At 44.3% G+C, this 27,531-nt stretch overlaps 1 protein-coding gene across 10 annotated transcripts in view; it reads left to right on the forward strand.

The window, feature by feature from the left end:
- DLG3 (discs large MAGUK scaffold protein 3) overlaps positions 1–27,531 on the forward strand; it is a 60,654-nt gene that overhangs the window by 7,418 nt on the left and 25,705 nt on the right. For 4 of the 10 annotated variants that reach the window (XM_016943701.4, XM_016943698.3, XM_016943699.4 and 1 more), the window contains exons 8-10: positions 1,402–1,558; positions 1,979–2,081; positions 26,891–27,005. In XM_016943701.4, coding sequence (XP_016799190.3) covers positions 1,402–1,558; positions 1,979–2,081; positions 26,891–27,005 — 375 coding nt within the window. Of the gene's footprint in view, positions 1–55; positions 521–1,401; positions 1,559–1,978; positions 2,082–2,852; positions 3,029–3,551; positions 3,868–26,890; positions 27,006–27,531 lie in introns of those variants that run through there. The other 6 variants (XM_016943702.2, XM_063804397.1, XM_063804395.1 and 3 more) reach the window with 6 other exon arrangements.

Consider the following 27,531-nt stretch of genomic DNA (forward strand, 5'->3'; position numbering starts at 1 on the left):
GGGGGAGTGCCGAGTGAGTGGCCCCGGTCCAAAAGTGCAGATAAAGAAAGGATGGGGTGGAGCGTTTAGGGGGCTGAGGAGGTGAGGGCAGCGGAGTGTCCTGCCCTGAGATAGTTGCAGCTCGCTGTGCTGCAACCATTTCAAATTAGAGAAGAAAGCAGTTCAGCCGGTGGGGCTGGCGGGACTCTGACCGGCCCGGTGGCCTCGCCGGCAACGGCCCCGCCCCGCTGGCGGCAGCGGCGGCGGCAGCGGCTGCGCGGGGCCTGGAACTGGTCGGGCCGGCTGGGGTTCCGGGGGACAGGTTTGCAGGGTGGGGCCCGAGAGGCTGGCGGGCAGGCAGCAGTGGAGCCGGAAGGGTAGGCGGCCAGGGGGGAGAGAGAGGAGCTATGGAGAGGGCCCGCAAGTTCTCGGGCTCCGGCTTGGCCATGGGCTTGGGCTCCGCCTCCGCTTCGGCCTGGAGGAGGGCTTCGCAGAGGTGGGCCTGGCCGCTCCGCTCCCTGCGGCCCGGAGGGGATGCCAGGTAGGAGTGGAGGGCTAGGAGCAAGAGCATCCGGGACTCAGGGAGGGAGCCTCGCCCCTGAGACTGGGAGCAAGAAAGGAAGAGTCTTGCGTGGGGCTTTGGGCTCCTCCGAGGAAAGATGCTTGTAACAAGTGAAGGCGGTGGGCCGGGAACGTGCCCTGGGAGTTGGGCCGATGACACTGTGACCTTTTACAGAGGGCTTCCTTAGATGTGGTTAGTTTTACTCGCATTTCTCATGTGCTTGTCTGCTCTCTTCAGTTTGGATTCTAAACTCCTTTTGGGGACCTGGGATCCCCCTAAGAACCCAGGCGCTGCAACCCCCTGGGGCTACATAGTGTTAGCTGCTGATTAAATATGTTGTTGGGGCAGCAGGTAGGAGGGGTCATAGTTGATGGGTGAGATTTTGAGACTGCAGAAGAGTGTCTGTGAAGTAAGTGTGCACATCCTGTGGATGATGAGTGCAGTCAACCCCAGGGTGACTCCACTGCCCCTAACTGCTTCCTCTTCTTGTGGTCCAGGGTCCATCACACGGGTTGGTAGGATAGGAGAATCTGGGAAGGAAGAGGACCAGTGAGTGGGCCTGAGATTTGGTCTCTGGAGTTCAGGGTAGGGATTTGTTCACCCGAGAGAGTAGGGGACTGTCCACTGGGAAGCTGACTGCAAGCCCTCGGGAAGAAGGGAGGGAAGAGGAACTGAAACTTGGCACCTGACAGAACAGCAGCCAAGCAGGTTTCAGGAGACAAAGGGAGGCTCAGGGTATCATACATAGGGAACCACGTCCTTACTCCCTACAGCAAGTATGGACCTTGTTCCAGGCTGGCCCTCAAAGGACAACAGTCCATATCTACCTAGTCCTGACTCCTCCACTCCTTTCCCACCAGAGAGCCTCGCAAGATCATCCTGCACAAAGGCTCCACAGGCCTGGGCTTCAACATCGTAGGAGGAGAGGATGGAGAAGGCATTTTTGTCTCCTTCATCCTGGCAGGAGGCCCAGCTGACCTGAGTGGGGAGCTGCGCAGGGGAGACCGGATCTTATCGGTGAGGAGACAAAGGAGAGGTGGGAGGATGGGAACTGTGCCAGTCTAAAATGGAGAGCGAGAGACCTTACTTCCTCCGAGGAATGCTTCTTGAGATGAGGGGAGGGCTAAGGACTGGAGAAAACTTATCTTGTTTTTATAGACATCCTTAGTGACAGGGACCGGGACCAGACTTATCTTTGAAGAGGAAATGAATGCCTATTGGATCTTAACCCTGATTGGCATTTGACCTTTATGAAGATAATTGTTACACTAGAGATGTCGTATCCTTTAGGCCTTGTTTTAGGGGCAAGGTTGGAATATTGGGAAAGGCATCTAAACAGGCTTAGGGGTGGGGTACCCATCTCCCTCTCCTAACTGCTAGTGCAGAGGACCCCCTTTCTTGCTTTTGGGGTGGCTCACAGCTTCTCTCTTTGGACAGGTGAATGGAGTGAATCTGAGGAATGCAACTCATGAGCAGGCTGCAGCTGCTCTGAAACGGGCCGGCCAGTCAGTCACCATTGTAGCCCAGTACAGACCTGAAGGTAGGAGAAGGGAAGGTGGGAAGAGATGATGTGGGGGAGTTAGACTTATATTATGTGTTGGCTTTTTGCCATCCTAGGTAACAAAGCCACTTGACCAGGTCCCTTCTACCTAGAGCAGTAACCTCTTCCTCTCTCCTTTTCCTGCTGGGTAGGGGTTGGTTTGGGCGGCTTGAAAGCATCAATTAAGGCTGTGCTCAGAGCCTGCTGATGTGGGCTGCAGTGCAGGAGAAGGCCAGTAGTGGGCAGCAGCCTACTGGAAGCAGCATCCAAAGATTAGGGCGACTGGAAAAAGGGGAGGGGGCGGAGGGCCCACAGGAGAAGACTGGGAACTGTGTGCCCTGGAAGAGGAGAGCAGCTCTTGGTTAGAAGGACCTCAGGTAGAAGAGATCCGACCTCTTAAGAGATCTTGGGCCAAACCTCTGTGACCCCCACTCCCCTCCCCTCATCAAGATGACCGTGAAAGACCCATAAACGCGCTGAAAAGGTGATACTATGCCCTTGGGATAGGCCAACTGGAGTCGACTCCCTCCCCTCCGGGGGGCCTTCTTTGTATTCTCAGTGAGCAGTCCTTGGCTGGGGCGAATGGGCGGGGCTGGTCATGCAAATAAAGGCGTTTGATTGGCTGGGGCCAACCGAGGCCCAGGTGCAGAGGTGAGCCGCGGGAAGGCGCGCCCTAGCCTGCGGGCCAGTGGAGTGGCCATTGGCCGGCTGAGGGCGGCCTCCAGCCGCATGCCCCGCCCCCTGACCCAGGAGGAGGGCGGCAGGCGCCCCTCCTTCCCCCCATCGCGCGCCTCAGGCGTCTCCTCCTCCTCCCTCCTTCCCCCTCCTCTCTCCTCCCCTCCTCCCGCGCGCCCCGCTTTGTGTCCGTGGTCTCCCGCGCGGGACGGAGGGACTGGCCGGAGCTGGCGCTTTCTCAGCACTAGATCTGGACTCCGACCCGGCGCCAGGTGAGGTGGGGCGGACGGGGGTCAGGCCCCCTCGCAGTCCCCCCTAACCTCTCTACGGCTCTGTTCTCAGCCTCTTTTCCAACACTGCGTGCCCCAGTTCTGCCCTCTCCCCCGAATGCCTTCGTTGCGTGTCCCCAGGCTCCTTCTGAGACCCTCCTCAGGGCCCCTCGGAGCGCCGCGCGGGGCTCAGCGCCCGCTCACCCTACACTGGGCCCAGTCTGGCCTTCACCTCTTAGCCATCACCTCTCCCCCACAGCGAGCTGTGCCCCCTTCTCGCCCCAGGGCCTCTGTCCTGTCTCAGCCCCCTTCCTGCTGGCTGCTGCGCCCCCAAGCAGCTCCCTAATCCCTTGCCCTAGAGGAATTTTCTAAATCTTCCCCTCCCCCGACACCCATTTCTCCACCCAACCTGTCCACCTCTGAGAACAGCCGCGACCGGCTTGGTATTCTGCCCCCTCCCTTTTGTTTGCAAGGGATTCGTACCATTCCCGACTTCTTTCGCCTCCTCCTCCCCTTTGTCCCCTAGGGCTGCAGCGCCTGGGCTCCTGGGACACCTAGGCCCTGTGGGCCGGTTACTAAGGTGGAAGGGACCGACCTCTCCCTGGCAGGTGCTCTATTTCCGCGATGAGAGGGGGAGAGGCTGGGAGCCCCGTCGCCAAGCCGAAAGGGATGGAAAGCGCCTACCTTTGTCCTTTCCGTTCCCCTCCCCCCATGCTCCTTCAGTGCCTCAAGATCCTGAAGGGAAAGAAGAGAGAGCCTGCGACCTTTTCCACGAGGCTCTTCTGATCGAGGACAGAAGTGCAGGGAGGTAACTCACAGGAGAGAGAGCTTGTTGGTCTGAGGTAATGAGAAAGAGGGATGCAAATGGACACTTTGAGTCATTTCTCTCCTTGTTTGGTTTTCAGCTTACTGATCAGGAACGCACCTTAGGGATATTGTTTTTTTATGATTTATGTGTGTGCTGTTCGCTTTCCAGTACAGAGCTAACCGTCTGATTTTTATTAGCAACTAATATTTGTGCATTTCATGCCCACAACTTAGACAACACAGGTTCTGCAAAGGAAATGGTTTTTCTTGCGTATTTGTGTGTGTATGTTGTAGGAGAAATTGATGTTTCTTTCGGTTTTGCTCTCTGATGTTGGGCACATGGAAACAATACTGTGAATTGTGTGTGGTGGGGGTATGCTGGATACTAGTGACTACATATTTCTATGACTTGTTAGGGGAATGCACCTGGCTTGCATAAAAAACTGCAAGTTGTCCAGGGTAAGGGGATTCCTGCAGTGTTTATTGCTCTCTGAGCATATTTCTGAGAGTTTATAATGTAGGTTGAGGTGCTGTTTTATGCCAGTTCTTTCTACTACTTGCCAAATAAGGCCTTTCTTCTCTTAGGATTTAGGTGAACCACTGTTGTTAAGGCTCTGCCACACCAATCAATCTTACTTCCTCCTTTGGTTTGGTAAATCCAGCAAGTCCCCAACATGCAAAAGCTTTTTTTTTTTTTCCCCTTTTGAAAACAGATCCCTGGAGACTGGTCCAGAGGGACTGTCAAGCATTCTGTGTTGGGCTCTAAATTTTCTTTGGTAAAGTGCTAGTTTTTAAAAATAAGGACTCCATGTTGATCAATTTATAAATAAGTGTGGTTCTTCAGAGGATTACATCACGGTGGGTATTTACAAAATGAATAATCCAAATACATGTATGTTGGTTGGCAAGAGACTTTGCATGTGATTGGCCAAGTAAGTGTTCATTACTTGAATTTTTTTTTCTTCACGTGAATGTGAGAGCTGGAAAGGATCAAGTGGTCCAATTCTTCATTGTGCATACTGAAACAATGACAAGAGAGCCAAGATATAACTTGTCTAAGAAGGGAAAGTTGCTGAAGGTCAGCATCAGAGGGTCAGCAAATCAGCTTAATCCTGAGGTCTACCAGTTGGGACAGACCATGCTTGTGAACACCTGAGGGACCTAACACCTAGTTAAAAGTGGAGGAGCAACAGGAAGGAGACTGGGGAATTAACAGAGGAGAGACTAGGAAGAGTGTAAGGGAAAGAAAGATGGATGTGGAGGGGAAGGTTAGAGTGATCTCCATGGTGGCCTCTGAGGCACCTTTGCCAAACCAGTGCAGCCTTTAGCATGAGAGATTTAAAAAATAGGTTTGACTAATAGAACAATCAGAATAAGACAATTTGTCTCCTTTTTAAAATGGTGTTATTGAGAGGTAAGTCATTTACCATACAGTTTCCTCATTTAGATATATATTTCAGTGACTTTAGGTACAGTTGTGCCTCCATCACCACAGTACGTTTTAGAACTTTTTTTTTTTTTTTTTGAGACGGAGTCTTGCTCTGTCGCCCAGGCTGGAGTGCAGTGGCACGATCTCGGCTCACTGCAAGCTCTGCCTCCCAAGTTCAAGTGATTCTCCGGCCTCAGCCTCCCCAGTAGCTGGGACTACAGGCGCTCGCCACCACGCCCGGCTTATTTTTTGTATTTTTAGTAGAGACGGGGTTTCACCGTGTTAGCCAGGATGGTCTCAATCTCCTGACCTTGTGATCCGCCCGCCTCGGCCTCCCAAAGTGCTGGGATTACAGGAGTGAGCCACTGTGCCCGGCCTAAAACTTTTTGTGTGTGTGTGTGAGACAGTGTCAGGCTCTGTTGCCCAGGCTGGAGTGCAGTAGCACGATCTCGGCTCACTGCAACCTCTGCCCCTCAAGCTCAAGCCATCCTCCCACCTCAGCCTCCTGAGTAGCTGGGACTATAGGTGTGCACCAATACACCTGGCTAATTTTTGTATTTTTTGTAGAGATGGGGTTTCACCATGTTGCCCAGGCTGGTCTTGAACTTCTGGGCTCAAGCATTCTTCCTGCCTTGGCCTCCCAAAGTGCTGGGATTACAGGTGTGAGCCACCATGCCCAGCCTAATTTTTGTATTTTTAGTAGAGATGGGGGTTTGCCATGTTGCCTAGGCTGGTCTTGAACTCCTGAGCTCAAGCAGTCCACCCACCTTGGTCTCTCAAAGTGCTGGGATCACCGCTCCCGGCCTAGAACATTTTCCTTACCCCTCTTCTTTTAATACATAAAAGGTGTGCAAACATTAGAAAGATGATGGGTTTAGGACAATTGCTTCCTAATGTTCCTCCTCTGGATTCTTAGAGGCTGGTGGCAACTTGAGAATGCTCTAACTGTGAGATTCTTTTTTTATTTGTTAATTTATTTGTAGAAACAGGGTCTCACTATATTGCCCAGGCTGGCCTCGAACTCCTGGCCCAAGTGATCCTCCCACCTCGACCTCCCAAAGCACTGGGATTACAGGCGTGAGCCATAATGCCCAGCCAAGATTCTTTCAAATACCTGGTTTGCTTAATGTGGGTTTAACCCATAATGAAGTATAGGAACTGTGTCTTTCTATTTGAACTTTGTATTGTGCCTAGCATGGGTGCTTTACAGGTGTTTTTCTGATGAGGCTTTGGAAAATATTAAAATAGAAATAGAAATGCTAAATGATAAGATACCACAGTAAGAGATAATATTTAGTGGTTTCACTCCTGATTGCTCTAAACGGTTATGGACACAGCAATCCTACCTATTAGCTAAAAATAGCATGATGTTCTTGGACATGTATAATACTGCTTAAAATTCAATTGAAAATTTAAACAACTGGCTCTTGGCAAAGGCTCTCTTAAAATCTATTCTAAAATGAAAAATATTTTTCTGTGACTTGTGGAATTGTCCCACCAAGGGAAGGATGGGTTATGTGTTAGAACATTTTGAGATCTCCTACATTTTCCCCGTAGTGACTTTATATCAGCCTCTGTTTATAAACTGATCTAGTATTTTTCTTGAAAGCCCTTTTGTTTTTAGAGTAGAAACTGATCTCAAAAACAGGAGGTGAGCCAGAAATTGGTCATTAAGGTAGCTTAACTGGGAAATGATCCTTTATGACCAGTCTTTTCGGGAATGTAAATCCAGGCAGGCTGGGGGTACAAGGAGTGAGAGAGAATGAGAGTATTTCTGTAAGTTATTTTAAGGTGCTGAATAAGCATACTTTTACCATGGAAACACCTTTGGGTAAGGCCTGGAAGAGTTAGAAATCAGTGGTGATAATAACTTGAAAGCATAAAAGGGATATTTTCCCCATAACATTTAAGTAACCATTCTATCTCCACCTTTTTGAGAATGAAGGATGTAAATGTAACTGCTATCCTATCAGCATTGAAAGCACAAAGGTGAGAGTATACCAAGGCAGGGAGTCAAAGTTCTGAAATTCCCGTTGTCATCCTAAAAGAAGGCAAGGTAAGGAAGAAAGAAAATGATTTCCTATCAGCAGCATTTGTACACTGTGAACAATTTGAAGGCAGCTAGTATTACATTTATCTTTGTGTCCCCAGCGTCTAGTATGGAGCCTGGCAAATAGTTTGTTGAATTATTATCTCTGTTTCAGGTAACTTTTATAAGCATTAATCTTCAGAATATCCCTGTGGATTAGGTGGCATTATCCCCATTTTACAAATGAGGAAAGTGAGGGTCAGAGTGGTTGAGTGACTTGCTCAGGGTCACACAAGTCTGTAAGGGACAGAATAAAAGTTTGAGTACAGATTTCTGGAGAACTTCTTTGAGTCCAGGGCTTTTGTCACTAGGCCACAACTATCTCCCTACCCAGAGACATCTGGCTACAGCAGAAGATATCACTCTGAGACTCTTCGAGTGCCAGAAGCTGTCAACAAATGCAGTATAAATGAACTCCCAGGCCGGGCGCGGTGGCTCACACCTGTAATCCCAACACTTTTGGAGGCCAAGGTGGGTGGATCACGAGGTCAAGAGATCGAGACCATCCTGGCCAACTTGGTGAAATTCCATCTCTACTAAAAATACAAAAATTAGCTGGGTGTGGTGGCATGCGCCTGTAGTCCCAGCTACTCAGGAGGCTGAGGCAGGAGAATCGCTTGAACGCGGGAGGTGGAGGTTGCAGTGAGCTGAGATCGTGCCACTACACTCCAGCCTGGTGTCAGAGCTGAGACTCTGTCTCAAAAAAAAAAAAAACAAAAAAACTCCCAAATCTCAGCTTTTCAGTCTTGATGACCATAAACAGGAAGAAGTAACTTGAGGGTAGATGGCCTGCTGGGAAGCCTGAGGGAGATCCCTTCTCAGGCAGAAGGAAAGTGGATTTAGGAAGACTACCAGGGAATGATACTGTTGGGGGAACCCCAGGAGGAGCCAAAAGATGGGAGTTGGTTTGCCTGACTTAATAGTAAATGTGTGCAGGCTTAAGGATATTAATGGAATAAGCAAGCATTCATTTTTTAATTCTTCAAGTGAAATGGAGTTGTATTTGTCATTCATTTTTTATGACCTTACGATTCATTCATTTAAGAGTATATACTTAAGCGGTTTTTAGAATGTTCACAGAGTTGTGCAACCATCACCACAATTGATTTTAGAATTTTAATCACCCCTGTACGCTTTAGCTGTCACCCTTCATCTCCCCATCCCCCTCATGTCTAAGCAACCACTAATCTATTATACTTTTTGTCTCTATGGATTTGCCCAATCTGGACATTGCATATAACTAGATTCATATAATATGTGACTGGCTTCTCTCACTTAGCATAATATTGTCAAGGTTCATCTGTGTCGTACATGTATCAATACTTCATTCCTTTTTATAGCTGAATATATATCATTATATGGATATACCACGTATTGTTTATCGGTTGATGGACATTTGGGTTGTTTTCACTTTTTTGCTATTATGAATAATGCTCTGTGAACATCTGCGTGCAAGTTTTTGCATGGACGTGTTTATATTTCTCTTGAGTATACATACCTGTGAGTGGAACTGCTGGATCATATGACAACTCTGACCTTTGGTGGAATGGCCAGGCTGCTTTCCACATTTAGGCTGCAACATTTTACATTCCCACCAGTAGTATGTAAGGGTTCCAATTTCTCCACATCATCCCCAACACTTATTATTGTAAGTCTTTTTGATTCTAGCCATCCTGGTAGGTGTGAAGTGGTATCTAATTGCGGTTTTGATTTGAATTTTCCCCCATGGCTAATGTTGCACATTTTTCATGTGCTTATTGTTTGCTATTCACTTTTGTTTTGCTTGGTCCCCTGATTTGATTCTCTTGATTCTCTCTCTGTTTCCAAATTGACTTGAGACCAGAGCAAGCCAACTATGTTATTAGGCAACTAGAAAGAACCAGGAAGATAACTACTTCTCACTGCTTTGTGTGCTTGGGGGGGTTTAAGGCTTTGGGCGTAGATAATTTTAGCTTAGGAATGCTGATCTGATAAAAATGATAGGGCCCCCCCCCCCTTTTTCTTTTTTTGAGACAGAGTCTCACTCTGTCACCCAGGCTGGAGTGCAATGGCACAATCTCAGCTCACTGCAACCTCCGCCTCCCAGGTTCAAGGGATTCTCCTCCCAAGTAGCTGGGATTACAGTCACCCACCATCATGCCTGGCTAATTTTTGTATTTTTGTAGAGACGAGGTTTCACCATGTTGGCCAGGCTGGTCTTGAACTCCTGACCTCAGGTGATCCGCCCGCCTTGGCCTCCCAAAGTGCTGGAATTATAGGCATGAGCCACCATGCCCAGCCAGGGGCCTACCTTTTTAACAAAAAATTGCTGATTGAGATATAATTCACATGCTACAATGCACTCATTTAAAGGGTACAACAATTTTTAGAATTTTTAGAGTTGTGCAACTATCATCACAATCAATTTTAGAACATATCACCCCAAAAAGAAGCCCTGACCCCATTAGCAATCACTCCTCATCCCCCCCCGCCCCCCCAGCCCTAGGCAACTACCAGTCTACTTTCTGTTTTCATAAAGTTGCCTCTTCTGGCCAGTTCATATAAATGAAATCATGCAGTATGTGGCCTTTTGTGTTTGGCTTTTTTCACTTAGCGTAATGTTTTCAAGATTCATGTGTATTATAGCATGTATCAGTACTTAATTCCTTTTTCTTTCTTTCTTTCTTTCTTTTTTTTTTTTTTTTTTTGAGACAGAGCCTCACTCTGTTACCCAGGCTGGAGTGCAGTGGCATGATCTCGGCTCACTGCAACTTCTGCCTCCCAGGTTCAAGCGATTCTCCTGCCTCAGCCTCCTGAGTAGCTGGGACTACAGATGTGCACCACCATGCCCAGCTATTTTTTGTATTTTTGGTAGCAATGGGGTTTCGCCATGTTAGCCAGGCTGGTCTCAAACTCCTGACCTCAGGTGATCCACCCACCTCGGCCTCCCAGCCTCCCAAAGTGCTAGGATTACAGGCGCGAGCCACCATACCCGGCCACTTGATTACTTTTTATGGCTGAACAATATTTCATCCTATGGTTATGCCACATTTTGTCTATCCATTCTTGAGTTGATGGACATTTGGGTTGTTTCCACCTTTTGACTATTGTGAATACTGCTGCTATGAACATTAATATACAAGTTTTTGTATGAACATGTTTTCAGTTCTCTTAGGTGATATATGCTTAGGAGTAGAATTGCTAGGTCATAGGTAACTTAGTGTTTAGCATTTTTGAGGAACTGTCTGGCTTTTTTTTAAAGTAGCTACACCCTTTTAGGCCCAGCCCTGTTCTATATACTTAGAAAAGAAAAAAAGATTAAGTTTTCTTTTCAATTTTGCCCCCTGGAGCTGAACTTCATATGTGTGTGTTTGTTTTGGGCTTTTCTTTATTCTATGTAACCCAAGGACATGGTGCTAGATTTAGTAAAGCACTCTGAATTTAGCTGGTCAGGTGCTTTCTCGTCTTTGTTAGATGGTTTGAGGCAAAATCCTAGGAGCTTTGGTGTCTGTAAAACATCAGTTTTTCCTGATAGGGTAGAATGATTAGAATAACAGTAATGAGAATGAGTTATTTCTTTTTATTTTATTTTATTTTATTTTTTTGAGACGGAGTTTCACTCTTGTTGCCCAGTCTGGAGTGCAGTGGCGCAATCTCAGCTCACTGCAACCTCTGCCTCCTGGGTTCAAGTGATTGTCCTGACTCAGCCTTCCAAGTAGTTGGGATTACAGGCATGAGCCACCATGCCCAGCAAATTTTTTATATCTAGTAGAGATGAGGGTTCATCATGTTGGCCAGGCTGGTCTCGAACTCCTGTCCTCAGGTGATCCACCCGCCTCGGCCTCCCAAAGTGCTGGGATTACAGGCTTCAGCCACTGTGCCAAGCCTGAGAATGAGTTATTTCTTACTTAACTGTAGCTTTTTAGGATTTCTTTTTGGTTTAATATGTTGCTTGTTGAAATCTTGACTCTTATATTGACACTGTTCCTTTGTTTAAAGCTTTAGTCTTATATTGCACAATAGGGTAATTGTTTTTTGTAAAATATATCGGTTTTGCTCCTTTTATGTGAGAATGTATATATGTATGAAATCTATATATATATAAAATCTTGGCAGAGGAGCCAAGGCCCTGGGTTCTGACTTAGAGTAGCTGAATGATCTTAGACTAGTCAACCTTCCTCTTAGGGACTCAATTTTTTGATCTATAAAATGAGGAGACTGTGCAAAATGGTCACTAGTGTGTACCTCAAATTCTGTGTCAGATAAGTGGTCATGAGTTGTGAATTCAATTTACAATTTCCTATTTGTACCTGGACTCTTTTATTGTTTAAATTAGGGATGGGGTCTTGCTGTGTTGCCCAGGCTGGTCTTGAACTCTTGGACTCAAGTGATCCACCCACCTTGGCCTCCCAAAGTGCTGGGATTACAGGAGTGAGCCACTGCACTCAGCCCCTTTTTAAATTTTAATTTTAATTTTATTTTTTTGTATAGAGACAAGATCTTACTATGTTGCCCAGGCTGGTCTTGAACTCCTGGGCTCAAGGAGTCCTTCCACCTCAGCTTCCCAAAGTGCTAAGGTTACAGGTACTGCACCCAGCATAGACTTTTATTTCCTTCCTTCCTTTTTTCTTTTTCCTTTCCTTTCCTTTCCTTTCTCTTTCCTTTCCTTTCCTTTCTCTTTCCTTTCTCTTTTCTTTTGTCTCACTTTGTCACCCAGGCTGGAGTGCAATGGTGTGATCATGGCTCACTGTAGCCTCAATTTCCTGAGCTCCAGTGATCCTCCCACCTCAGCCTGCCAAGTAGCTGGGACTACAGGTGCATGCTACCACACTCTGCTAATTTTTGTATTTTTTGTAGAGACTGGGTTTTGCCATGTTGCTCAGGCTGGTCCTGAACTCCTGAGCTCAAGTGATTCCCTCGCCTCCGCCTCCAGCAGTGCTGGGATTACAGGCTTTGAGCCACTACCCCCGGCCAAGACTCACAGAGTCTTGAGCTAGTAACAGTCTTGCTTATGAGGGTCTTGTCTTCCCCTCTTGAAATGGACTTTTGTTTATTTTTTGCTGAATTTAGGTATCTTTAAAAAAGCAGGCCGGGCGTGGTGGCTCATGCCTGTAATTCCAGCACTTTGGGAGGCCCAGAAGGGTGAATCACTTGAGCCCAGGAATTCGAGACCAGCCTGGCCAAAATGGTGAAACCCCATCTCTACTAAAAATACAAAAATTAGCCAGGCGTGGTGGTACACCCCTGTAATCTCAGCTACTCAGGAGGTTGAGGCAGGAGAATCTCTTGAATCTGGGAGGCGGAGGTTGCAGTGGGCTGAGATGGCACCACTGTGCTAAAAAAGCAAAGGCCCTAGAGATTTTATGATTTTTCTACTTGATGAAATTAAGTGATAAAAAATTTGACTAGAAAATTAACATATTTTGTATAAATATGTACATTAGGGGCCTAAGTAGACGTCCTTTGGATTTTCAAAAAGGAGAGAATTTTGCAAATTTTGGGTTAAATTCCAGGGTAGATTAAGAGTTGTTTTGTAAATATTCAGAAAAAGAAGTGGTGAGCACTAGGAACTGGTATTGGTTCACCAAGGACAAAAAAGTCTTGTCAGCCTGATCAAATTTTCTTGATGGACAGGGTTACTGGGCTGTAGATTAGGGAAATACGGTAGATGCACCATATCTAGATTTCTGCAAGGCATTCACAAAACTTCTTTGGTCTACTTTTGGATAAGATGGCTGGGTGATAATGGTGATAATATGTTTAACTGGACTTGTCTGGAACTGGTTGAATGAATAGTCCCAGAGGAAAATGATTAATGAAGCCAGGAGCAGTGTGGAGAGAAGTTTCTAGTGCATGTGTGTCCTGGCTTTGTCCTTGAGCCTATCCTGTTCAGTCTACTTTCCCATTCTCTTCAAATTATATTTTTCTCCTGCATTTAAAAGTATATTACATTTAGATTTGTGGAAAATTGGAAAATACAGAAAAATACAAAGTAAAGTAAATTCAAATCATCTGTAAAACTATATCCAGAGATAACCACTGTTGTATGTGTATATTTCTGTGTATTTCCCTCTAAACTTTTATATATTTATATTACATATATCATATAATATGTTTGTATCTATCTGTTTTAAGAAGGAGATTATTGGCTTTAAGCAGTTTTATGTTCTTCCCATTAACTTATGTCATGAACATTTTCCTAGATCACCATATATTTTTTGAAAAAAATGGTTTTTAATAGTTAAATAATATTTCATCATGTGTGTGCCATAATTCGTATAACCATTCCCCTGTTGGTGAACATTTAGATTATTTCCAATGTTTTGATATTACACAAAACATTCTGATTGATACCCTTGTATATGGTTTTTGTGAATCTCTGATTATGTTCTGAATAGATTTTTTTAAGGTGGAATTAATTGGATCAAAGGGTATGAACATGCTTAAGGTTTTTGATGTATTTGGCCAATTAGCTTCCATTTCCACTGACAGTATAAGAATGTCTATTTCAAGATCCTCACTAATGTGGAGTATTATTTTTTAAGACAATTTCTGCAAATTTGATAGGTTAAAAATGTTATTCTTTAATTTGTATTTTAATTTGTATTTCTTTTGTTAATAATAGGGTTGAACATTTGTGTGCAAGTGTTTCTTGGTCATTTGTGTGTGTGTGTGTGTGTGTGGATTGCCTGTTCATACCCTTTCCCCATTTTCCTATTGGGGTGGGTTCATCAATTCTTATTGATATATAAAAGCCTTAATATGGTTAGAATATTAATTCTTTGTCATATATATTGCAAAGACTACTCCCAGTTTATAGTTTGCTTTCTTTTTTTTTTTTTTTTGTGATTGAGTCTTGCTCTGTTGCCCAGGCTGGAGTGCAGTGGTGCGATCTCAGCTCACTGCAACCTTCGCTTCCCAGGTTCAAGCGATTCTCCTGCCTCAGCCTCCTGAGTAGCTGGGACTACAGGTGTGCGCCACCACACTCGGCTGATTTTTGTATTTTTTAGTAGAGAGGGGGTTTCACCATGTTGGCCAGGCTGGCCTCGAACTCCTGGCCTCAAGTGATCTGTCCACTTCAGCCTCCCAAAGTGCTGGGATTACAGGTGTGAGGCACTGTGCCCAGCCTGTTTTTTAAATTTTATCTTGATGTACAGATGTTTAATATGTTTTTATGTGGTCAAATCTATTAATGTTTTGTATATTTTGCCTGTGCCCAGAGGTTTAGAAGGGCCTTGCCTACCCGAGGGCAAATAAATACTATCCGAGTTTTATTCTAGTTATTTAATATTTTTGTTTTTGTATTTGTTATTTTTTTAGAGACAGGGTCTGGCTTTGTCACCCAGGCTGGAGTGCAGTGGCACGATCATAGATCACTGCAACCTTAAACTCCTAGGCTCATGTGATCCTCCTGCCTCAGCTTCCCAAGTAGCTAAGGACCACAGGCACATGCTACCAAGCATGGCTAATTTTTGTGGTTTTTTTGTAGAAATGGGGTCTCACTGTGTTGCCCAGGCTGCTCTCTCAAATTCCTGGCCTCAAGTGATTTTCCTGCCTTGGCATCTCAAAGCACTGGGATTACAGCCAAGAGCCACTGTGCCTGGCCTGTTTTTGTGTTTAAAACCTTAACTTGCCTGGAGTTGATTTGTGATGTAAAGTAGGGTACTAACTTAATTTCTTCCAAATGTTAATGAATTACCTCAGTACCATTTGTTAGATAATCCATCATTTCTCTGCATTTTTGAAGTACCACCTTTATTATAAATAAAATTCTTTTATACACACACACACACGATTTGGACTTTAATATTTTACTCTTGGATTATCAGTTACTGAAAAATGACCATAGGTGTTTTGACAACTTAGATGAGAAGAGTATTTCTCCAGGTCCCATTTTCTGAGTTTCTTCCACAGAAACTTGACCTAAAGGAGATTCAGTTGAGTTTGTGATCCTGTGGGTGTGACAACTGTGAAGAACATTTGAATCGAGACTCTCCATTGACCTGGTAAAACATAGAAATTGGTTACATTAACTCAAGTTGTCAAACTTCATCATAAAATGTGTGTGTTTTAGTTACTGTGTTATAGTATCTCTGTTAAGTGGAAAAGATTCTTCTTATCAAGTGTACCCACCACCTGGAGAACAGGGAAAAGGTACAAATCTGTCTTTATTCTCATGTCTTTTGGATGAGGTATTTTGTTTTGGTGGTCTTTATGTATACTTTGGCTTATGGGTTGCAAGAGCCAAAGACTCTGTTAATCTTTCATTTGAATATGCTATATGAAATTGCTTTAAGATATAGAGAAGGCCCTATTGAGGCTTTTACCCTGATCTGCCGGGTGATCCGGAATAGGTGAGAAGGCAAGATCCTGTGAATACTTTTTCTTAGTTTGATGTGAGATCAAGGCATTTTTCATTCCAGTCATTTTAGACCAGGTAGATTTTTTTTTGTTTGTTTGTTTCATTTTTGTTTATGAGATGGAGTCTCACTCTGTCGCCCAGGCTGGAGTGCAGCGGCGCGATCTCGGCTCACTGCAACCTCTGCCTCCTGAGTTCAAGCGATTCTTGTGCTTCAGCCTCCTGAGTAGCTGGGATTACAGGTGCCCGCCACCATGCCCAACTAATTTTTGTATTTTTAGTAGAGATGGGTTTTCACCATGTTGGCCAGACTGGTCTCGAACTCCTGACCTCCGGTGATCCGCCCGCTTTGGCCTCCCAAAGTGCTGGGATTACAGGAGTGAGCCACGCGGCACCTGGCCTAGTATAGCATTTTCACTCAGTAGCTCTTCTTGCATCCTCACTAAGCTCTTTGGGGGACAAAAACATCCAGTCAATAGGGATAAACTGGAAATTTTTATGGCATGCTGATCCGGCATGTTTTGTTTTCTGTTTTCTTCTCAGTATCCTTCAGGATGGTATCCAGAACCCTGGCTATGTGTGTGTATGGCCGAGGAAGCATACACAGTGACAGTGCAGGGACCAGAATAAGGACACCCAGCTTTCTGGGTTAGTCATAGTTCCAAACCATTATTCTAAAAGTAGAACTGAAATTATTTTTCCTCAAGCAATATTTGCCCATTGAAGCCTATTTGCCATATTTCTGCCCTCTCACATAGCCTTGAGAAATATTTTTGGTAATTTATGTTTATTGATTTGGTATTGTTTTTACCCAAAGAGTTTAGAATTATTTGCAGATTTGAAGATTTCCCTCTCTAAATTATATTTAAAAATTAAATCAGACTAGTTCTAACTTTGATTCCGTATGGACCTCATTGATTTGGTCATAAAATCATAATGATGTCATAATTAGAAGGGATCTTAGAAATTATCTAGTTTTAGAGGTGTTAGACAACACCTCTAAACAATGGACCCATCATTAGAAACTAACCCAAGTAATAGGCTTCATTATTATTATTTTCAGACAAGGTCTTACTCTGACACCCAGGCTGGAGTGCAGTGGTGTGATCATAGCTCCCTGTAGCCTTGAACCCCTGGGCTCAAGCGATCCTCCTGCTTCAGCCTCCTGAGTAGTTGGGACTACAGGCGTACACCACCACGCCTGACTAATTCTCTTATTTTTTTTGCAAAGACAGGGTCTCAATATGTTGTGCAGGTTGGCCTCAAAATCCTGGCCTCAAGCAATCCTCACACCTTGGCCTCCCAAAATGTTATGATTACAAGTGTGAGCCACTGCATCTGGCCCCATAACTATTTTATAAAGACAAGTTTGTGATTCCTAGAAATGTTCTGATATTTGGCAATTCATATACTTACTCCATACTAACAAGTATCTTCTTGATGGGCTTATTTTACTTTCACCTCCATCCATTTCTTTCTTTTTTTTTTTTTTAAGATGGTGTCTCACTCTGTCACCCAGGATGGAGTGCAGTGGTGCAGTCTCGGCTCACTGCAACCTCCACCTCCCAGGTTCAAGTGATTCTCATGTCTCAGCCTCCTGAGTAGCTGGCATTACAGGAGCCCACCACTATGCCTGGCTAATTTTTTGTATTTTTTTTTAGTAGAGATGGGGTTTCACCATGTTGGCCAGGCTGGTCTCGAACTCCTGACCTCAAGCAATCCACCTGGCTCAGCCTCCCAAAGTGCTGGGATTACAGGCGTGAGCCACCGCGCCAGCCCATCCATTTCTTTTTAAAATATGAACCATAGTGTGAAGGTTTATACTCCAAAGGCAACTATAGGACCCTAAACCACAATTCATACTCCTCAAATTCTGTGACTCTCTTCTGAGGCTGTAACTTCACTTCCACCAGAGTTCTGTTATTTTTCACAATTGGTGACTTATTTCTTTGAGCCTCAGGGCAGCTCAGCAATGGCAAATGAGGGCTGTATGAGTTTGAGATTTGAATGTCTGCACTTCCATAAGATGGAAAGAACTTTTTGGGCAGCAGTTGATTTATTTTGAGGTTATAGGCAACTAAAACACGAGCCATTATTCAGCCATGTCTTCCCTACTCAATATTTGTGTGGGAACTCAAGGTCAAGAAGATACAGTTCTCTATTTCACTTTATTTTTATTTGCATCTTCTGATTCTTTCTACCTATCATAATCTGTGTGTTTGAAGTCTGTCATCCAGTTGCTTCCCCAGTGTCATCGTCATTTCTAATTTTTTTTTGAGATGGAGTCTTGCTCTGTTGCCCAGGCTGGAGTGCAGTGGTGTGATCTCAGCTCACTGCAACCTCTCTGCCTCCTGGGTTCAAGCGATTCTCGTGCCTCAGCCTCCTGAGTAGCAGAGATTATAGGTGTGCACCACCACGCCTGGCTAATTTTTGTATTTTTAGTAGAGACAGGGTTTCACCATGTTGGCCAGGCTGGTCTCAAACTCCTCATCTCCAGTGATCCACCCACCTCGGCCTCCCAAATTGCTGGAATTATAGGAGTGAGCCACTGCACCCAGCGTCATTTCTAAATTTGATAGGCAGGATGTTATTTTGTAGCTTTTCCCTTTTATATCTTCATTCAAGTCATTGGTAGTCTATACTATATGCAGAATAAATATCGTCTGTTGCTACCACTTGTTTCCTGTCTCTACAATATTTTCCTGCCTATAATCAAATAGAACCAAATAAACAATACAGGTTGAGAAACTGAGCACCTCTCAGCTTTCCAAATTAATAAAAAATGTCATCTTTAATTTTTGACAATTTTCCTGTCATTAGGGAGGTAGATGGATTTGGAAGCAGAGGCTTAGAGGAGAGACGGACTTGGAAGCTTGGGTGTGTGTCCAGTTCGCAATAGGGAACTTGTAGTTTCAGTCCCCTTTGATGCCGTATTGGGCTGTTAACTATATCTTGAAACCTCTGACATGTTAGTGTTTTGCAGAAGTGGTTCGTGGTTTTGTTGGTCAGTTTTTAGCATGTTTGGGTGGGTGAAAGGAGAAAGTTTGTATTCCTTTTTTTTTTACATTTGTTCCTGAGGAGCCAAAATTTGAGAATCACAGAGTCCAGGTTTGTCCTGTCAGACCTCTATATCCAGTTGGCACATTCAATAAATGTTGACTCAACAGGGGTGCAGATCGCCACACTAAACCTTGAGAAGGAAGCAAAAACCACATCAAGGAGCTTATATTTTAGTAAATGACATCACCACTAATTCTGAGCACTAGATTTTAAAAGGGTGAGGTAGTGGAGGGTTAGGAAACTATGTTGGATGAAGAATGGTTAAGGAAATAACAACATTTAGCCTGGAGAAGACATAACTTTTTTTTTTTTTTTTTGAGACGGAGTCTCCCTCTGTTGCCCAGGCTGGAGTGCAGTGGTGCGATCTCGGCTCACTGCAAGCTCCGCCTCCTGGGTTCACACCATTCTCCTGCCTCAGCCTCCTGAGAAGCTGGGACTACAGGCGCCCGCCACCACGCCCGGCTAATTTTTTGTATTTTCAGTAGAGACGGGGTTTCACTGTGTTAGCCAGGATGATCTCGATCTCCTGACCTCGTGATCCGCCCATCTCGGCTAAGACATAACTTTTTGAGGACATTCTTGAGATCATTCTTCATTATGGCTGATATTATCCCACCTTTTCCATGTCTCCAAGGAAAAAACTCAGATTCTTTGCCTTTGATCCTTTCTCACTCTACATCCAATCAGATGTCAAATTTTCTCCCTTCAAGCCCCAATATATTTCTTTTTTGTCTTTCTCCACTTTTGAAGGATCCAACATATTTCTTGATTCCTGTCTCTTCTTTCTGTCTTCATTGCCCTTATACTATGTCAGGCCTTTATAATTATTGTCTGTAGTAGTAGAGCAGCTTCCCGGTCTCTGTTATCTCTCTCTCTCTGTCCTCCAATTCTGTCTTACACTCCCAGAATAATTTTCCCTCAAACCTAGTTCTAGTTGTATTACTTTCCTGTTTAAACACTTAAACGCAGTTCCCATTGCCTAGTAAGAAAAGTGCTATCTCAAGCACTTATAATCTGGCCTGCAACCTACCATTACTTCCCCTTCCCCTGTTTGCACTCTGCCATCTACTCCCATTTTATTCAGTAGCCTTGTTCCAGTCTTTTCCAACTCTTTGACCTTCTTTAAACTATTCCTTCACACTGTTTTGAAGGAAAGAACCCATCATGTTTTATGCTGTTTTAGACACGAAAATTAGGACCAGCTGGCAGAAGGGATGGCGCTAAACCAAAAAATTTTCTCGGCTGGGTGCAGTGGCTCACGCCTATAATCCCAACACTCTGGGAGGCCGAGGTGGGTGGATCACTTGAGGCCAGGAGTTTGAGACTAGCCTGGCCAACATGGTGAAACCCCGTCTCTACTAAAAATACAAAAAAATTAGTTGGATGTGGTGGCGGGCACCTGTAATCCCAGCTACTCCGGATGCTGAGGCACAAGAATTCCTTGAACCTGGGAGGCGGAGCTTGCAGTGAGCCGAGATCGCACCACTGCACTCCAGCCTGGGTGACAGAACGAGACTCCTGTCTCAAAAAAGAAAAAGAAAAAAAAAAAAAGAATTAGAGAGCTTCCCAGTATTGGACATGTTTGAGCAGAGGCTGAAGGGCTAGCTGGTTTGGATGCTGTAAAAGCAGGGGCTTCTTATACTAGGGGCTGTGGAGAATACACAAACATAGAAAGCATGTGCTTCGTCTGTCAAGAAACTTAAATGTAGATATAAGACACTTCACTTATTCTCTCCACAGTAGCCAAAGTGACACACATATCTGATCATGTCCTTCCTTTCCTTAAAATCATTCAATGGCTTCTTTCCATTGAGAAAGAATTTATCTTAGGATAAAAGCAAATAACCTGTCCGGGCGCAGTGGCTCACACCTGTAATCCCAGCACTTTGGGAGGCCGAGGTGGGCAGATCACCTGAAGTCAAGAGTTCAAGACCAGCTTGGCCAACATGGTGAAACCCTGTCTCTACTAAAAATACAAATATTAGCTGGGAGTGGTGGCAGGCGCCTGTAATCCCAGCTACTCGGGAGGCTGAGGCAGGAGAATCGCTTGAACCTAGGAGGTGGAGGTTGCAGTGAGCTGAGATCATGCCATTGCACTCCAGCCTGGGTGACAAGAGCGAAACTCCGTCTCAAAAAAAAAAAAAAAAAAAGCAAATAACCTTACCATAGTTTACAAGGCCTTGTATGATCTGACCCCTGCTTACCTCTTAGTCTGATCTCCTGCCAGTATCCCCTTGCTTTCCTGTGTTCCATACATTTTGTACCCTTACATAATGCTGTTCCTTCTGTCTGGAATGCTTTCTTCACCAGCGTCCTTTCCCTGAACTCAGCTTAAATGTCACTTCCTCAGGGAAACCTTTGTTGAACTCCACCCCCCTCCCACAGGTAGGTTAAGTCACCCTATTAGTCTCTCTCTTAGCATTTTCTTCATCACAGTTATCACAATTGTAATTAAATAATTGTTTGTTTTGTAATTGTAATTTCTAGGGACCATTTTGATTACCATTATATTCTCAGCAGCTAGCACAATGCCTGATACACAGTAGACATTCAGTAATTTTTTTTTTATTTTTTATTTTTAGAGACAGCATCTCACTCTGTCACCTAGGCTGGAGTCCAGAGGTGTGATCATAGCTCACTGCAGCCTCAAACTCCTGACCTCAAGTGATCCTTCTACCTCAGCCTCTCGAGTAGCTAGGACTATAGGTGTGCACCACCATGCCCAGTTAATTTTTGAATTTTTTGTTGAATTGGGGTCTCATTATATTGCCCAGGCTGGTCTTGAACTCCTGGTTTCAAGCAATACTTCTACCTCAGCCTCCCAAAGCATTGGGATTACAGGTGTGAGTCACTGTGCCCAAACTTAGAAAATATTTGAATAAATAAATGAATGAATAAAACTTCTTGGAATGAGGTAGGAAAGATGGTGAAGGATGTAAAGGTTGTTCAGTGTCAGGCAGGGGAGAAATGTTTCAGGAGCAGGGAATAACAGGTAGAACTGAACAAGCTGTATTCAAGGGGTCCAGGCAGGCTAGCTCAAAAGAAGACCTGTGTAATTCAGATGTGGGATAGATAGGCTGGCTGTGATGGGAGGATGGTTGTAGCAGTCCTTGAAAGTTTGGCTGACATAGTAAAAGTAAAATTCTTTAGTGCTCATTGAGTCGTTATAGATACTTGGACAGGGGGGCTACAAATTCAAGCTTTAGGAAAGCTTTTCAAATAAGAATCTAATCTGGATTGAGTTTGTAAAGCCTTGGGGCAGAAGACCAGTTAGGGAGGTACAGCAGTGGCCCAGAGAAGAGATAATAAAATAGTCAAGGGAAAATTAAGACACGAAATCAACAGTACGGCAATGACAATTAAAAGTATAAAGAAATAGATTGAGGAAGCAATTAGGAAGAAACATCAGCAAAATTTGAGGAAACACTGGTTGTATGCAGGGAAAAGGGGGTGTCGTTTACAGTAATGGGGGTTTGGCATGAGGAAAAAAAAGGCTTGGTTTTCAAGTTGGGGGCAGATGTAATGTAGTCAAATTAGGTAGATACTTATAGAGGTAGATATAGTGTCATGTAGGTGGAACAGCGTCTTAACTCATGGTTAAACAGGGCCAGGGAAAGAGGGAGAGAAAGACCTGTGGACTAAGGCCTAACCTGGAGAACCAGCAACTCCACTCACCAAGAGGACACCTTTTCTATTATAATGCAGACAACATTTTAGCTCCTCTGTGTCCATTCCAGAATAAAATCTTTACTTTTGCATAACCAAAAGGCTCATTAAACTGTTTTTCTCCAAACAAAAGATCAATTTGTCCTCAAAGGTAAATTCTGCCTCCACTTCAGAAACAGAAAAAGTGCTGGAAGAGTGGAATAGTAGTTTATCCTTAGTCAGAAAGGTTTCAGAATGTTGGGGTTCAATTTGGTAGTGCTAATCAAAAATTTTAATTTGCATATAATTTGACCCTGCAGTTTCACTTGTAGGAATCTATGCAACAGAAATGCTCAAACAAATATACAGTGCAGGCTGGGCATGGTGGCTCATGCCTGTAATCCTAGCACTTTGGGAGGATTAGGCAGGTGGATTCCTTGAGGTCAGGAGTTCGAGACCAGCCTGGCAACATAGTGAGACCCCCCATCTCTACAAAAAATAAAATATAAAAAACAAAAAAACCCCCCACAAATACACAATGCAGCATTGATTGTAATATTAAGAATTGTAAACAACTTAAATGTGTATCAATTGAAATATGACTGAATAAATTATGGTCTGTCCATAGTATGGAATCCTATGCAGCTATTAAAATGAAGTCTGTGTACTGACATGGATGATTTTTTGTTTGTTTGTTTGTTTGAGACAGAGTCTTGCTCTGTCACCCAGGCTGGAGTGCAGTGGCGCGATCTCGGCTCACTGCAACCCTCGCCTCCCAGGTTCAAGCGATTCTCCTGCCTCAGCCTCACTAGTAGCTGGGACTACAGGCGTGTTGCCACCACACCTGGCTGATTTTTGTATTTTTGTAGAGACGGGGTTTCACCATGTTGGCCACACTGGTCTTGAACTCCTGACCTCAGATGAGTCACCATGCCTGGCCAACATGGATGAGTTTTCATGATGTATCAGAAAATGAAAAAAGCTTGTGTGTGAATTGTGAGTACATGTATATAAGCCATATATGCATGGAAGTAAGTCTGGAAGGACACATACTAAAAATACCAACAGTGGTATCTTCTGGGGAGTGGGATGGAGAAGTGATACAGAATTTTTAAAAAGTGTAAACTCAGCAGCTTTCTTTGCAGGCACATAAGACTGTGGCATCTTTAGGGCTTTCCTTTCCTGAAGGATTTGCAATTGTATTACCAAGTTTTATTTTTGAGAGCTTATCCACTCTCTGGCCCCACCTTTCTTTTCAGAGACACTGCAGGATCCAATTCTGTAAGTTAAGACCAGCAGCTCCAAACTTTATCAGAATCACACTGATGCTTGTTAAAATGCAGATTCCTGGGCCCCTGCTCAGTAGATTCTGATTCTGTGTATCTGGGATGGGGTGCCAAATCCTGATCTTTTAGAGGCACCCCAACTTGTCAGTGACTGGGGCAAAACCCTTCTTCGGTACTGACTTCTGATTGTGCCCCCTCCCACTTGTTTCTCTGTGATTAGCAACTGGGAAAAAGGAAAGAGGGCGATGACTGGATATCTTTGTGGGTCACAAACAGTTGGGTTCATCTGAATGGGAAAAAACAAAGCAGTTTAGTAGACTTGAGATTTTAGTATACTATTAAGTGTTGCTTCTTTGAAGTGGGCCCTCTGGGTTAGAGGCTGGTCAGATGGGCTTCCTAGGCAGTGACTTTGGCCTAGGAGATGTCCTCCAGCATTGGCTGCGATGGCTGTGTTAGTGACAAATCGGAGGGAAGGAGGGAGCTTGGCGAGTCCTGAAGTCTTAGAATTGAGATGCTTTTTAAGGGAAGCTTTTGTCCTGGGAAAATGATACCTCTAATATTTAAGATGAGGTAGTATCTAAGTCTATTCTAAACAGTTTTTTGTTAGAATGATTTTTCTTTGTTGTAAAAAGTTGTTAATCAGCCGCCTATTGTGGGTTGTTAACATCTCAAAAGGGTGTTTAAAAATAATAAACCCCAATTGCTCCCAACAATTAACCTTGGGAACAAAAGTAAATGTGAATGCTTCTTAACTACCTTTCTAAGCCCTCAGTGAAGCTGGCAGCCATCAGTTAAATAAACCATTAAGTTTATTAGTTTAAGAATGGAAGTGTCAACTTGGACACAGTTTTCTAATTTGCTCCTCATTTACCCAACAATCATTTATTCAAAGGCTGCTCTGCCTAGTAGACTTTAGATAAATCTACAAATAAAAGCCAGAGACTGATGGGCAGCTGGAACTCTAAGGGGATCATCCAAATGGAAAAAAAAGTGAATAAAACACAATTTAATAAACTTGAAATTTTAGCAGCACATGTAAAAACAAAAAGCGTATGCCTTAGAGCAATAGCTTTGTTCTCTTTCTGTAGTCTATTTTAAGTGGGCCCTCTGGCCCAGAATTATCAGCCTTGGATTAGGAGCTTTGAGGAAATGGTGGTTTGGTGGTTGTTTTTTAAAGGATTTTTAAAGAAATGTAGTTACTAAGCAACTGCCATGACCTGCTGCTAAGTTGGAGTTCAGCGGGCAAGTCGATTCCAAAGAAGGGAATATATAAACAAGTTTCAAGAAGGGGAAAACATGGCTTAAAGATAGTTTGGGTGTACTTTTTTTGTTCACAGTTCAATGCATAGTTCTTTCTCTCTCTGACTTATCTTCCCCTAAGAAAGGGCTGCCTGGTCAGAAATCTTTGTCTCACACGGTTCTGCCCATAGCCGGTGAGCTCAGAGGAGGGCCAGAAAGGAACAAATGAGAAACAATCCCCACCCAGTGTAGAGGGCCAAGCCCTGGGGTGGGGCCAGCACCCAGGCGGTCTCCAGAGGTAGACTGGCCTGCTGTTGTGCTCTAGGACAGTCCAGGGCTTAGGTTGGGGCACCTCATTGATATTGATGGGTTGCCGTGTAACCCTCAGAACAGGAACATTGTCCAGCTGTTGTCTCTCTACCCTCCGCCACCCCACCCCCCGCAACGTTTAATGGGTGAGTCAGTGACTTAACTGCTTCCTCCAGGATTTCAGGAACAGGAGTAGGTAATGAGGACAAATCACCATAACACCGGCGTGTGATGAATGAAAGAGCACACAAATTTAACCAGTTGGTTAAACTGATATCACAGTGAACAAAAGAAACTTTGTTGAGAGGAGGTTATTTGCCTCACTCCATTCCTTCCCCTTTAGGCTTTAGCAATTCCCCTTACACCCAGTTGAAGGTCAGTCTGGTTGCTTTGCAGAGGGAAGGGGAGTGTCAGGTGCTGGAACAGGTGTTTTGTTTTCTCCTGTAGAGTCATACGGACTAGGTGGGGATGCTTCTTGCCAGCCCTCTATGGTGCACGAAATTGCTTTTGTGGAATTTTTTCCCCTGGAAGTGTGTTTGTTTTTTAAAGCAGTTTCCCAACCTTCAACCCCTAGTATAAATTTTGACTCGCTGCAAAGTCAGCTTGTCATAGTGAAGTGTGCCTGTTTTCTAGCATTTCCACAGCCTGTGGCCTTAGATATACCCCATTTTATGCGGCAATTATAGGCCTGGAAAATGTGTAATTGTGTGTTTGGTAAGTGTGAATATTGTATTTTAAGTGTCCTAGGAGAATGTCACAGCAAAGCAGCCCTATAAAAAGCCTTTTATAATAATTGTACAGCTAGAGTTAATTTTCTTATATCAGGTTTTCTTAAATTCGGCATAAACCTGTATTACATTTCCAGAGTGATAAGGCTGTTTCCAGCTGTTGTGATGGTCTCAATGGGCTATAAGGTTAGGGATGGACTTATGACCTCACTGACTGGATGATTTTGGAGGTGAGAGGTGTCAGCCGACTTCTCGGTTTGGGAGAATTTATGTTTTAATGTATGCTACTGAAGCCAAAGAGGCTATTGGTTAAAAGGGAAATAACTCAGGAGAGCTTTAATTCTCCTCATATGGTTGTTACGGTTGTGAGGTTTGTTTGTTTTTACCTCTGTACTGGGTTCCAATATCACCCCCCTTCACCCCAGCCAAAAAGTCATCCTGAAAAAATTGTCTTCTTGCCTAACAATGATATAATTGACCTCAGGTCCTTTCCAGCCCCTCCGCTCTGCGTCTCAGGGCCATCTGTTCTCTGCAGTCCGCTTTTTGGGAAAGTCTCCTTTCCCATCTGCTCTCCTTGGGCCTTAGTGTCAGCTCTAAAGATTTATAAAGGTTGCACTGGAACCTCTTTCCAGTTGTTATTTTTATAAAGGATCAGTGATATTTTGAGGCAGATAAGAGCTTTGTGCATTTGACCTGCCCAAATGCTACTCCCTTTTCAGGTGCATTCTTTCCTTCTGTTAGTCTGGGGTTGAAGGGAAGTCTGTCTTTCTGTGCTTAGGAGGAGGGACTTTGCTTATCAAAGCAAAGACTGAGTGGGCTGGCTCTGGCTGCTTTTAAGCCAAGGGGCCTTCTGGCTTTTTGGCTGCTGGCATGCAAGCTCAGAGGCGCTCCTTGAGTTCATTCTTTTCCCATCTTTTCCCTTGTTTCCGTGACAGAATACAGTCGCTTTGAATCGAAGATACATGACTTACGAGAACAAATGATGAACAGCAGCATGAGCTCTGGGTCTGGGTCCCTCCGAACAAGTGAAAAGAGGTCCTTGTATGTCAGGTAAGTTGCCCTTCAGAGCACTAGCCCTTGTGCTGGACGAGGAGAGCTCCATGCCAACCCAGCCCTTCTTATTTAACTAGTGGGCTAGGGAGTATGTACTCCCAGTTCTAAAATAACGCTTCTCACTGTATGCTTAGGTTGTGTATTTTATGGTCAGTGTCTCCTCCCTTTTGTGAGCTGGCTTCTTCCTTTTAGCTCATGAATGACTCAGTATGGGAAAATTTCAGTTTGCTCTAATTGTAAAAGACTGTTGGGTGATTGTTGCTAGTCAGCATTCAAATATCAGTCAGATGTTCAAAGTACTTTGCTTGCAATCTGTGCTTTGAGGGGAAACTTGCCACCCCCCCATCCCCTTCCATGTATGCATAATAGACATCAGGATTTGTATCTGAGCATAGCAACTATCGCAGTGTTCTGGTACAGGATCTCTTCTAAGAGACCAAAGAACTGACAGGTTGCTGCATTCTGGATGTTTTATTGTGATTCCATTCCCCCCTCACCACCCGCTGCACTGGTCTGCTGTATC

Source organism: Pan troglodytes, chromosome X (assembly GCF_028858775.2).
Source record: "Pan troglodytes isolate AG18354 chromosome X, NHGRI_mPanTro3-v2.0_pri, whole genome shotgun sequence".
NCBI lineage: Eukaryota > Metazoa > Chordata > Mammalia > Primates > Hominidae > Pan > Pan troglodytes.